Consider the following 13,271-nt stretch of genomic DNA (forward strand, 5'->3'; position numbering starts at 1 on the left):
TCTTCACTCTGCATGCTGGCATTTACATGTGTATTATCGCTGTCATCTTCTGTCTGTATACCTTTCGATATTTCCCTCCTTCCCAACTTTTCCTTGTCTGTTAACAAAACCTGTGGGGGCTCGAGTCATTGCGCTCTTCTTATTTTACGATAGAACACGTTGTCCGACGATTTATGGACCGTCTTCTTACCGACGAAAACGAGGCTGTGGTATGTACGAAATCTAGGGCGCAAAAAAGCGCTTCGCATTTGAGAAAGATAGTCATGTTAAGGTTCCTCATTTTCGCATTGGTTATGAAAATAGGGGCATAATATGAAATCCATGCTGGTACAATTTATCTGATTCCATAATGTAAACAAACTATTTCATCGAAATCTGATTGGTCATGACTAAGCAGCTTTGGCGTCACATGGGCACCACCTCCAGCTCTCCAGTCAGTGTTTCTGCTTGCTTCAGAACGACGGACTTCAAAGTAACAATCGCCTCAAACAGCATATCATAACTGCCCTGCTGGACAAGGGTGGTGTTTCTTTTAATACAGTCCCCAAGTCTTGCCCAACATACTTCCTCTGCTACCATTCCTTGTTTTAGGCGGAGGATCCAATCTACTGCCTTTCTAAGTGTATACCGTGAGTAGACCATTGGTAGATTGATTGTCTTGGCTTAAACTAATTGTGAAGACATACAGTCTACATTGCATGACTGAACATATCTGGACATTACCATCTTGTCCACACCCCTCTTATAAACTTCAAAGCACTTTTGCTAGTGCTAGCTTCCATATTGCGAATTTGCTCATCATTCCCTGTGCAAATTCTATCAGCCAGAAGGCTACTTCCATTGGGCTGACCATCTACTGGCCATCTACTACCCAAGCTTGCACCTCTCAATTTTCCATTGCACTATATCAGTCGTGCCAAAAACTTCCTCTAACCCCAAAGAACCAAAATGTTCAATCCCAACGTCCCAGTTCCAGGCCCTCACAGTCGCGATCCAATCGTGATCGACGACGAAAGCGAAGACGAAGACATGAACGTCGATTACCCCGGACGCCAAAACCATCCACGTGGGATCGATCCCAGTAAGTTCTCATCTCCTTACTTTATCCTTACATAGCATCCATATGATCTCATCATCTGGAGCCTATCACAACTTACCAATCACTCTTGGGTTTCCTAAAACGCACACAAGCTAATAACCCTAGGATACGACTCCGATCGCATGCGCGGCCCACTAACAAACTACCACACGACTATCGAACAGGAAAAGAAAGTGCGCAGTCGTCTCCGCGAGGAAAGACATGCTGCGCTTTGTGTCCTGATGGACCGGGAACTCCTCACTATGCAGGCTTTGGCTGCTCAAGAGGTGAGTCATTGTATTGGTCTCGATTGATTTGTTTGCGTCTTCAATGAAAGTCCCTTCATCATTGCCCTAGCCGAGATCTAAATCCTACTCATCATACCCCGATTGTATAAAATCTAACTATAAATAGACCCTCCCACAAGCGCGCCGTCGCTTCCTTTCTAAGCTCATCGCCCCTGAGGACCCCGAGGTAGCGGCCTCTATCCGCTCTGACCTCTTCCTCGTCCAGAATTCTTCTCCGTCTTCAAATAATCAGCCTCTAGTTGTGCACCGGAGTGTTGCTGATGTTCATGAAACTGACGATGAGGGGTGGCGACGGCCCGCCGATGCCGGTGGATCGTCGTCGGCGTTCTCGTCGCCTGCTTCATCATCGAAGAATAAGGGGCGGTTGTCGACGCCCGATAGGACGAGAGGGAAGGGGAAGGCGTCGACTGCGTCGAGTTCTGCTTCTGGGTCGGCGGGTCGCGGACAGCAGTTGCGAGAAAGGGAGAGGAGGAGGAGATGGAGTGGTGCTGAGAGGGAGGACTATGGGATTTCGTCGCCTTGAGTTCTTTCTATCTCAGTTCTTTGGCGTTTATTACTGTTGTCTTGGGAGGTAATGGGATGCTGATTATGGATTATACGTCTACTGTGTAGGCTTGCTTATCTGATAAAATGATTGAAATGAATGAATTGAATTGAATATTCACAATGGGCTCATGTATACATCCCTAATACCGTACCATCCGTAAAATATCCTGATCGTCCCATAATCTACTATACAAAAAAGACAGACAAGAGCATAGCTAAGCAAAAAATGAATATAGGAAAAAACGGTAGATAAAGAAAAATCAGAAGGAGCATTATAGGCTCTACCCTCTATGTAAGTGTAGATCACCAGAGCCACCTTTCCAAACTTGCCTCCTGAATGGGTACCCAAGGGTATCAATAGACCCGAACCTTCCTAGAAAGTCGGTAGTGGTCATCAGATGTACTCACATTCAGGCAAGAATGACCAAGTTTTACTTAAAGCAGAGAATATACGCTTTTGTCTATCCACACATGTGTGACAAAGCAATGAATAGTGAAGGCCATGGTTTCAACCAAAGTGGTCGACTCACAGAGAGCTCCCAATTAGTGAAGCTCGCCGCCAACAACGATCGACCCCCAAGCGGGCCCTCAGCGGGAGCATTAGCCCTTCCATATAGTGTTCATAAGCAAGCGGTCGGTTTAGTTTCCTGGCCTTTCAGCGTTAAGCCGGCTCTCAGCATCGCCGACTTGCTTACGCGTAGAAACTTCCCTGCTTTGCATGCGTGCACGCACGGCTCGAATGTTCATCGGCGTCAATCCTTGAGATGGTGGTGGATCCGGTTCGGAATAGAAAGGATGAAGTCTATGGGAAGTAGAGAACCGGACACGACCATCCCTCATGACTGGTAATTGTCATTGCAGGGGCTCAGAGCTCGAGGATAGGCGGTTCAGATGAAGATAGACATCCGTACCATATCTAAACTAAGTCAGATCTAGCTGGATAAAAATAGGTCGATAACGGAATGGAAAAAGACTTACCCTTCCATGCTGATTAATTTCAAGTCCCCACCAAAGTACCGAGCGTACAAACGACTGATAGGTAATCCATACCCGAAGCCGGCCATAGGGGCTTTGAAGTCGCTTTTGTCAAAATCGGGATCCAAATTGGGTGTTTGCTCAACCGTAGTGTACATGTACGTCCAAACCAAGGGGATAGCAGAGCGGGGAATTCCACCACCCTCATCGGACACCTTGATAGTGATGTCTTCTTTTCCTTCGGCAATGATGACTTTGGTGACTGGGAAAGCTTCCTTGTCTGCACCATGGGTCTCTACCACTGCACGGAGGGAGTTCTTGAGGGTTTCGAAGAGCATATGAGACAAATGGCCTGGGACGTACATGAAGTTCAGGTCATTTTTGCAGACAAGCTGGACTTTCGGAGCTTCAAATAGACCATAGTAATCTTCACACACGAATCGGGCGTTATCAATAGCTTCGAGGGCGACTTCACGGACATTTGTCTTCGTACAGATAATACCAACGTAGTTTGGATGGCGGACGTGCGTTTGTTCAGTCAATGCGATATGTTGGCCAATTAACATACGTATACCTATCCGAGACATGTAAAAGCGATCGAGGAAGGACTGGACGGTCGAGTCAATCTGTAATCTTTGGCGTTTGCGCTTCCATTCCAGAATACCCTGAGCCACCGTGGTTACAACGCTGTCGTGTCGCCGTTTAATTTGCTGGAGAGTCTTTGCGAAGCGCTCGTTGTAATCATTCAACTCCGGAGGCCAATTGCCCTGGTCATCGGAAGGTACAAAATATCTTCGAGCTGCGGCGGCAGCGGCCTTTCCATTTCCATTATGATTCAATGCCGAGGAGGGAGAGGACCGATATTGTCCTTCTTTGATACTAGGGTTCTGAGTGGTTTCCGAGAGGATCTTCGAAGCACCACCGTTGATTCTTCCTGGCCGTAGCAGCCGGGATTTCACTTCCTGGGTGAGAGTCGGCCGAGGCAGGTTGATGATTTCCTTTATTCCATGTTAGATACAAAGAATACTAGGAGGAGTTTGCTTGGGTTCATGGCATTGTGGGCTACGGAATGGAGTGGGTGGTGAGTCATACCTCGAACGATTGCGCATACCAGTCCTGGACCTTCTTGATAGAGGGCATTTCACTGAGTCCATCAGGGAGTTCCCCCAGGTCCTGGACACGGTGAGCGAGTCGAATTGGGAGTTCCTCGGAGAGGAATTGAGAGGCACGAAACAGAGTTCCTACTTCAAAGACGAGGTCACGCGATCAGTACAAAAGTCCGTAAGTCATGGCTATGACATCAACAGATCTCAAAGGACAAAGGATGGACATACCAGTCGAAGGTCTGTCTCCAAATTGGACCATCTGCCGAAGGGAAACACCAGTGGCGGGGAAGCTGGCATAATGTCTGATGGTCTCCATCAGCCTCTCCGACGGCTTCCACATGGTGTCTGTAGGTAATCAGGCCAGACGGCCCGAGAGAGTCACTTCTATAATCCCTGAATAGCGTAACAGAGCGAATATCACTGCGTGGTATAGCGTATAGCTGACAATGCTGGGCGCTTGCAGCTGGGAAGATAGGAGGCGTTTAAAGTCGGGATGACTACTACCGAGGTAGACTCCTCCGCTAACGGACGGCGGAGTGCAGATGACTCGGGACCAGTGGAGTAGGAGATGAGGGGGTCGAGAACAAGATGAGTAGGGCGAAAGGTGCAAGACTTGATATGTAGAGTGAACAAATTTAGCAATACATGGGGAATGAGTTTCGGTCACCCCAGATATATGCTATAAAGGTCGATGCAAAGGACCGCAAACGAAGAAAAAGTGGAGGAGCTTGGTGAATGACTCTTGTGGCCGTTGCGGAGACTCTCTTTCCCGGGGAGTCACGTGTGGGGGGGGGGCATTCCGTGCTTGGCCGAGGAACAACGAATATCGTCCGATCCTCAGGTAATCAATGAACCATCAAGCATAACCGGTTCACCCTTTAATAATGGATCTATGTGCTACCGAAAATAATGAATGATATCCTTTGTTTTTGGGTACTGCAACAAGTAGGCAGGAAACAAAGTGGCGGCACAATGGTGTTTTGAAGCGGGATCAACCCCAGATCGGACTCCGTGATGCTTATCGTCCAACTGGAATTGCCGATGAGAACGTGAAAATTGGTCCGGGTTTTTCCCCTTCGCCCGAAAATCATTCGACTTCTCCTCACGGATGCTCCGATGGGTCTGGATCTCCCACCGGAGACACGAAAAAGAAACATATAATTGAATCCTGCTTAGTTTTGACAAGTCTTTGTTAGGCTGAAGGGCGAAGACTTTTAGGTTTCTCCCACCCGCGGTAGGGTTCATCCGTCCGCGGTTCCCCAGGATCCAATACCAGACCATATCAAGCTCTTGGATTATGCCCAAACCGAACGACAGATGCCTTGCTTGAGTCTCCCATGTTATCTAGTTGCATGGTGTGCTTCAGTAGTCAATGTGCTGTCCTTTGGGATTTACTTTCAAGACCCGGGAAGTGGTGACGGTAGTTCCCCAGATCGGGATTGTCCATTCTCTCAGCGTGAAACACATTGTCCTTTTAGATTATATTTGTTCTTGTTAAGGGTATGACAAGCCAAGGACAATCGAACCTTGACCCTGTTGCATTCAAAGAGCGATTGAATAGCATTTGCGGATCTTTCTTTCGCGGGAGAGTCCGTAGTGAGACCAAGTAGATCGTACTATTGTCAGCGACGAAGTGCTGACCCTTTGTCACCTGCATGTCCCGTGACACAACAGCTGTGAGATTAAACCTAATCTCAAGAGGGGGGGGGGGCGAGTATGAGGAGAAGTAGTGACATGAAAGTTAACCTGGCCGATCGTCGTCGTGCCCTGTTTCCTGTCCTTTTGGTTTCTTGACAGGTACGAGATGGTTTGTTTTTCTTTTTTTGTAAAGGTAGCCTAACTTGATTCTAGAAGCCCAACGCCGCCCAAACACCTGGTCTATTGTAAAACGACCTACTAGAATATAGTACTCTATAGTTATTCTAGCCTATTACTAATTAGTAGCGTTCGGAGATTTTTTTTTTTTTCTAATTATTATATATATATATATATACCCCTTCCGACTATTTTTAACCATCTGTCGTTGTACAGTATGCCTGGTGATTTGCACGCTGTAATGGAACTAGAACCCTGCTTCACCTAGATATTTCTGCTTTAACAAAATATTAGAGAGAACTTGAACTGAATCATGTTTCTCTTTATGCCATAGAATTTTTCTCATACCTTCCACGACACCTTATCCAAGACGGAACTCCTCAGTATGAAGTGAACCAGCCTTTAAAAAAAAAGATATTTCTATATTTGGAGGTGACAGGGTTCAGTTGAAGGAAGGGTGGTGTGTCAGTAGTATATTGGAGGCATTACTCTGTAGGAGACTAGCCTACATTACACGGAATTACGTTGACACCCTTCATCTAAGGAGAGCTAGTACAAAGAACTACAAATATAGTTCGGGCGTAGTAAAAGTAGTAGAAGCTCCGGGAGGTGAGCCCTCCATGGCAATTGCCATATTGATAGCATAGATCGTAATGTCATCATCGAAGAAATTGAATGGAGACTTGGAGTTCTCTTATTCGTAGCCCTGTCCCCCCTTTTTGTGAGATATCAACCGACGATAGCATCATGGTGAGCAGATCATATTCCACACCGCTTTCACGATCCAGATGGCTTCCATTCTTCCTTCGATGCGGAAACTTTGAACCAGGGGTTTAGCGAACGATTTTCCCACGCGGCGGAGGAGATTGCGCAAAAGCAGCGTCAGAGACTGTAATTCCAACCTGTCAGATCAGTTGTAGTGTTCTTCTCGGAATGGAGCCTTAAAGGAGAGATATAAGCCGGCTGGCCAATAGGAAGAATCCGCAGTCAAGCACATAGTAACTGTAATTTGAAGCTGTGGAGAACAGCTGGAAACGCAAGCTGCTAAGCCCTAGTTGGCCTTAGTGGGCGCCTGTCAAGAACACGCTCGAGGGCACGATTCTTTGGTGGAGTTTGTCGCACCACGACGATCACCGCCGGCACCCGCTTAGGGCAGCACTGCCCATTTGCCAGAATCGGAACGAGGTACTTGGCAAGGTTCGCTGCTGTTATTGCTGTCATTTTATTTTATTCTATTCTATATTTTTTTTTATCTTTTTATTTATTTTTACATGTGGTTTGGAAATAAATGAGTTGTCTGGATTGTACCGGATAAACCCAAAAACAATAAAAAGTTTACGAATCCATTGAGATATAGATCATCATACCTCTTTCAATGGTCCGCTTAAATGAAAAGGAATTGATTGATCTAAAAAGGCGACTTGTACTCTGTACTTCCGAATTGATGTTTTCTTTTTCCTTTCTTTGTATTAGTATCGATGTGTGTCTCGCCTTGTGGATTGTCATCGAAAAACGGTGAACACAATGAATCAATGATGATGCAAACGTTGCTGGCAAACCCCCATTTTTTTAATGGGGTTTTTGTATTCGTGTCATTTTTCTTCCCTTGGGTATTTTCTTTTCCACCACTTCTAGCCTGAGGAATTTTTTAATTCTTATTTTTCCTCATTTTTGTTTTCTAGAATGAGATTTTAAATTGGGTTGCGCTTAATTTCCTCGGTTGTAGTGTAGTCACTAATGTAATAATTTAAGGGCCAGCCGATAGTTTGGAAATAATAATACTAAGAGGTAAAAAAAAAAAAAAAAAAGGAATTTTTGACAGAGAGATGAGGCAAGCAAGAAAAAAAAAAAAAGGGATCCGCAACACTCCATGAGATTACCTTTTTCGCCCTCATGCTGGCTGTATGCCATTTTTCTACCCGTCACTGGCTCTCTTCCTGAACCAAGGCCCCTCTCGCTATCCATCTCGCCGTTTTTTTTTTTTTTTATCTGTTTTTTGTTTTCTTTTAGTCTCTCTCTCTCTCTCTCTCTCTCGTTTCGTATTATCGTGGCGTGGCTGGGGGATTATAATCAACGGCTCTGCTTCGTTAATCTCCTAGGGTCGTTGAAAAACGCGAGGATTAAAAAGGGGGACCTGCTCACAATCAAGTACAAGGACCAAAAATTTTTACTCAAGAGTCGCAGATCTAGGAGAAGGAAGTGGAAAGGAGAGAGATTAAAGAAGACGGGAATAAAAAAAAAAAAAGCAGGACAATTTGAAGACGACGAAAGTTCCCAATTGGGAAATAGCAGAGGGACACTGAACCGCACGACTTCCTTACTGAATACTTTCCACCAAGTGCCCCTCCCCCAGCATCTTCCTCTCACGACTAACGATTCACGACAACGATTGCACCCCTCCTCTGCTTTGGCCCCAATCTACCTCTTTCGCCTCGGTTCCTTGTCCTTTTCACTTCCCTTGTGTATTTCTAAAAATTTTGCCACTAAAGCAGCCCTACTCCTAAACAGATGCATCATTTCTAAGATTGCATCGACTTTCTCACTCATACTTCTGCACGGCCCTTTTCCTCCCCCCTTCCAGAACTGCACGTGCATATCAACATGCCGGCTATGTCTCGTCGCCGTACCTCCCATAGTGAACCAATGGCCTCGTCGTCGGCGAACGAGGCATTTGCATATCCATTTACAAGTATGCAGCAGGGTAATCAGCCACAGCGGCGTGGTCCAATCGAAGGCCCCAATGGACGCAGGTTGGTCCGGAGAGTCACCTGGCGATCGTCTACTTACAAGCTAATGGCATCCCTCTGGGTCCTCGGGGTCTTCTACATTGTCTGGCTCATCCGTGATATTTTCTTTCTTCCCTTCACCTCTACTCAGCCTAGTATGATCGTCACGGGCACCTCGTCGGAGTGAGTATTATACCCGTGAGATCCTGAAAATGTTAGAGCTCCGATAAAGAATCAAACTGACAGACCTTGCCGGTAGTCTCCTGGAGCGGTATGTAGGACGCCAGGAGTGTGGCATCTCATCTCTTGCTCTCTACGAACCCCCTAAAATGGAGGGCCGGGGAGCTCTGAGCCATTCGTACTGCCAGACTCGAGATTCGTTGCTCAGTGCAATGAGTAATGGCGGCCGGCATGGCTTTGACGAGGCATACATTTCCAAAGGTGAGCGAGATGCTGATTGTGGTCTGCTGATGCCACGAAGCAACGGTCAGCCACAGTAGCTCTGTCTTTATGTCCCCTTTCCTTCCTTTCCAGTAGGAAATTGACTAATTCTGGTCGTGCAGGCTGCTTCTATCGCTGGTATAGCAACGCTGAAATATGTGACATTCTGCAAAAGTTTGGCGCTCTCGTTTTCGTTGGCGATGAATCTCTCGCCGATATCTACGCCGGATTTAATATCCTTGTTCGGGGGGACCTCGCAACTGGTGCCTTGAGAGGATCGGAGATGACCAATGAGCAGATTGAGAAATGCAGATGTGGCTCACAGTTCACCAGCGCCTCCTGTCTACCGCTGAGAATTACCTCTAGCGAGCAGGTGGAGAAGCAAAACGACAACAAAATAACCTCAGGCCCAAATGCCTGTTCATCTTGTGAGCATAGACCCCCTTAAAAATAACTATGGTTGCCATTTCCAGGTTTGGTTCTGCCTCAAATGCTGACCAGGTCTACTATGCAGCCATTCCCCACTCTTTCGTGACAGCAACGAGCTCACCTGCTTCGAAGAGCGCTCAAGAGAGATTCCGACAGCTCATCAACCGAGCGGGTAGTCAGGGAAAGCCTGTTCCTGTGATCCAGAGTCTTTCTCTTTCTACCTCCTATTCACTTGGGATTGCTGGAAATAGCATGGATGAATGGCTAGGAATGGCCCAATCTAGTAAACGTGACATGCCCTTCCTCTGGATAGGTCCAACTGCCCCGGGTCACCAAAAGCATTCTGGAAGCAACATCCATGCGAGTAGTTGGCAATACACGCTGGATACATTTGAGGCAGCACGAACCAGAGGTATGGAAACGTTGGGAATGTACAATGCAACTCTACAAGCAGAGAGCTGGGATGGTATGCACTATGGTGAGAAGGAGGCATTGATTCAGGCAATGATGGTAAGTTTCTCTACATTTCACTGAAGCAAGTGCCTATCTTAACATAGTTGTTCTTCTCAGGTCATTAACTGGTTGTCAATGCTCTAAACGATGGGACTGGATCATAGTCATATGCGTGATACGGCAGCTAGATGACATGTCAAGGACACATGACTTCTGGGCTCTATCCGGCTCTGTATTTGGGTGGTGAGGTATGCAGTACCACTCTCTCTACGGGTGTAATTTCCTCGGAGTCTTGCTTCCGCATCTTTCTCTTTCTCCTTTTGATCGCCTTGCTAAACCATTTTCACAGTTTACATAGATTTTTTATCATACACGAGATTGACGCATTTAACGACAACTTTAATATTTCTGCACGCCTGTTGTATCACAGCGCTACTTCTCCTGTCTCTTTTTGATTCCCAACCTGTATTTTCAGATAAGTTCGAACAGAAAAAAAAATTGCTAGAAAAGAAGGACCCGGACCTACACTTTCATATTTGAAACCTCACATGTTATATTACGACACGCATGGTTGTTTGAAGTGCGATTTCCCTTTCAGATTTTTCTTCTCTCATGTATATTACAAATTTGTATCTTACACATCATATCTTGTATTTGTAATACAACCCACTCACTTGCGTGTCTCTTGTTTTCTTTACTCTCCCTTGCTTGGACTTACGAGTACCCCTCATTTCTGAAAGTGGGACGGCGGGGTCAGTGTGTGAACACTGAACAGACTGTGATATGGTTTTGCCTCGGAGTTAAGAAACCTAGTGGATCTTATGCTTACTACCAGGTGGTGGGCCGGGTGGTTAGTTAGGTACTTTTGTGCAGCGGCGATGGCCGTTTGATAGCCCTAATCTAACACACAGGTATCCATGATTCCACTTAGTGCAACCGCACATGGACTCGGGGCCCGGCCCGCCGTATTATGTTACAAGTGCTGTAGAGTCAAGCGCCATGAAACAGAGGAAGAGGGCAATAAACGTCTCAGTCATCGATTACTATATACATAATTTGGTGATCCCTTTTGGAAAATGAGAACTTTTGCGCAACGTGGTTTAACTCTATGTTTCTTTTCACATGTGTTTGCATGAGACGAACAAACCTCCTCTCATGCTTGTCACATTGTCTTCATACTTCACAGTAAGGGGGTTCACAGTTTGGTAGGTATCCTCTTTTCCCCTGGAGCCCGGCCTGCACTTTGAGGGAAAGCCATGTATGTTTTATATAGATGCATGCCTCTATGTCTGCAACCTTAAACGCTAAGCGTAGAGGTCTCAGCCTTGGCAACGGCAGCGGCATATGGCTCGAGAGCCTTCTTGACCTCAGTGGAGGTGAACTTCTCGACTTGCTGGGGGGCACGGCCGACGAAGGTGCTAGGGTCGAGGAGGGTGTCGAGTTCGCCCAGGATGGGGTTGAAGAATGCGGTGCGGCGGATACGCTCGAGCAGGTCGTTGTCCTTGCCGTGCTTCTTGACATTGTCTGCTGCCTGGTGGGAGAGGACACCTGTGATAGAGTTTGTCAGAATGAGGGGGCAAGGTGTTCTTTATGAGAGTCACTTACGGATCTCCTCGTGGGCGTCCTGGCGGGAGAGGCCCTTCTTGACGCAGGCCATGATGACCTAAATTATCAATTAGTATGTTGGTGTATTCAGCGAATGGTATCGTAGATAGCTTACGTTTTCACTGGTGAGACGGTTAGTATATGGCGTTTTGTAATTTAGGGGACTTTTGAGGGACTTACGTGGCCATAAAGGGAAGTTCGTCATTGACACGACGCTTGATGACTTCGGGGTAGACAACGAAGCCTGAGGTAACGTTGTCTTGAGGGAGTTAGTTATCGTCTCGAGGTGACTTTGGCGCTCACTTACTCAGGAGAATGAGACAAGCATCGGCAGAGAGATAGAGCTCGGGAATGCTGATACGACGGATGGCGCTGTCGTCCTGGTGGTTGTTAGTAAATATTTTTTTTTCGCAGGAAGTAGTATTGTCTTACCAGAGAACGTTCGAACCACTGCGCGGAGTAGGTGTCCAGCGCATCCTTGGGGAGGTTCTGGAGGTGTCTTCCGAGCGAGCACAGACGCTCAGAACGCATGGGGTTACGCTTGTAAGCCTATGAATCGGTTAGATAAAAGAGGGTTGTTTAATCATATAAGCCACTAACCATGGCACTGCTGCCGATCTGGTCTTTCTCGAATGGCTCCTCAACCTCCTTAAGCATGGCCAAATGGCGGATGTCGATGCCGATGCGCTCGCAGGTGGATCCAAAAGAGCCCAGGGCGTTGCCAACGTCAACGTCGATCTTTCGAGAATAGGTCTGACTGGAGATGATGAATGCGGAATCGAAGCCGGCCTTCTGGGTAACAAGCTCGTCCAGCTGTTCAACCTTGGAGTGGTCTCCGTCGAAGATCTGGAGGAAAGAAGCCTGAGTACCGGTGGTACCCTTGACACCACGGAAGCGCAAGTCATCACGGGCCCTCTCCAAGTTCCTCAGATCCATAAGCAAGTCCTGAATCCAGAGGCAGGCTCTCTTTCCGACAGTAACAAGCTGAGCGGGCTGGCCGTGAGTGAAACCAAGGCAAGGCAGGTCCTTGTACTGCTGGGCGAACGCGGACAGCTTGTCAATGACGACAGCAAGCTTGGGAATGAGGATGTCGAGACCGTCACGGAGGAAGATTAAATCCGCATTGTCGGTGCAGTAGCATGAAGTGGCACCCCAGTGAATGATGCCAGCAGCAGCGGGTGCGACCTGACCGTAAGCATGAACGTGGGCCATAACATCGTGTCTACGGCGCTTCTCCTCCTCAGCAGCAACCTTGAACTCTTCGTCCTGGATGGTAAGGTGGGCCTTCATCTGCTCAATGGCCTCATCGGAGATAGACAAGCCGAGCTCTATGACGGGTTAGGGGGGAAGCTGTTATCTGACGTCTGGACTATGCAAGATTATACCTTTCTCAGACTCAGCAAGCCACAGCCAGAGCTTTCTCCAGGTGGAGAAACGGTTTCTCGGAGAAAAGAGGTATTTCATCTCATCGCCTACAAAACCCCGCGGTATTAGTACAAGCTTGCTGTAGAAGCATATTGCGGGGCACTTACTCGCATAACGCGAGTTGAGAGGGGTCTGGTAAACATCGTTGCTTGCAGACATCCTGCCAAAATGAAATCGAAGCACTTCCACAAGGAATTGAGAGGCAGGAAGAGAAATAGAAAGAGGTTTGGGGGTAGAGTGTGTGCGTGATCGACGGAAATTTTGCTTGCGGTGGCCAGACTTAGCGGGGCTCCGCTTATCAGTCACGTTATGAGTTAAATCCGGAGGGGCTATCATCACATGATATTTGATAATACTTGCGGAT

At 47.1% G+C, this 13,271-nt stretch overlaps 4 protein-coding genes across 4 annotated transcripts; 2 read left to right on the plus strand and 2 right to left on the minus strand.

Moving 5' to 3' along the window:
- The first annotated feature begins 270 nt into the window (after positions 1–270).
- BDV27DRAFT_133966 (uncharacterized protein) lies at positions 271–2,011 on the plus strand. The gene is made up of 5 exons (XM_032068199.1): positions 271–327; positions 398–629; positions 681–1,081; positions 1,205–1,365; positions 1,493–2,011. The coding sequence occupies exons 3-5, from the start codon at positions 949–951 to the stop codon at positions 1,907–1,909; spliced, it is 711 nt and encodes a 236-aa protein (XP_031923885.1). The 5' UTR covers positions 271–327; positions 398–629; positions 681–948; the 3' UTR covers positions 1,910–2,011.
- Positions 2,012–2,784: 773 nt separating this feature from the next.
- BDV27DRAFT_161317 (PDK/BCKDK family protein kinase) lies at positions 2,785–4,353 on the minus strand (the record flags this gene model as incomplete). Its single annotated transcript, XM_032073206.1, has 4 exons — positions 2,785–2,848; positions 2,911–3,905; positions 4,000–4,148; positions 4,242–4,353. 4 exons carry the CDS (start codon positions 4,351–4,353, stop codon positions 2,785–2,787), a joined length of 1,320 nt encoding a protein of 439 aa, XP_031923886.1.
- Positions 4,354–8,429: 4,076 nt separating this feature from the next.
- On the plus strand, positions 8,430–10,021 carry BDV27DRAFT_148367 (uncharacterized protein; the record flags this gene model as incomplete). The annotated part of the gene is made up of 5 exons (XM_032070900.1): positions 8,430–8,737; positions 8,814–8,995; positions 9,118–9,423; positions 9,510–9,934; positions 9,995–10,021. The coding sequence occupies 5 exons, from the start codon at positions 8,430–8,432 to the stop codon at positions 10,019–10,021; spliced, it is 1,248 nt and encodes a 415-aa protein (XP_031923887.1).
- Positions 10,022–10,777: 756 nt separating this feature from the next.
- On the minus strand, positions 10,778–13,155 carry ade13 (adenylosuccinase ADE13). Its single transcript, XM_032068200.1, has 9 exons — positions 13,015–13,155; positions 12,868–12,954; positions 12,083–12,810; positions 11,915–12,031; positions 11,790–11,862; positions 11,663–11,741; positions 11,598–11,604; positions 11,483–11,540; positions 10,778–11,425 (listed from the first exon to the last, which is right to left on the minus strand). Exons 1-9 carry the CDS (start codon positions 13,064–13,066, stop codon positions 11,175–11,177), a joined length of 1,452 nt encoding a protein of 483 aa, XP_031923888.1. The 5' UTR covers positions 13,067–13,155; the 3' UTR covers positions 10,778–11,174.
- Between the last annotated feature and the right edge of the window lie 116 nt (positions 13,156–13,271).

Source organism: Aspergillus caelatus (assembly GCF_009193585.1).
Source record: "Aspergillus caelatus strain CBS 763.97 unplaced genomic scaffold BDV27scaffold_197, whole genome shotgun sequence".
Lineage (NCBI taxonomy): Eukaryota > Fungi > Ascomycota > Eurotiomycetes > Eurotiales > Aspergillaceae > Aspergillus > Aspergillus caelatus.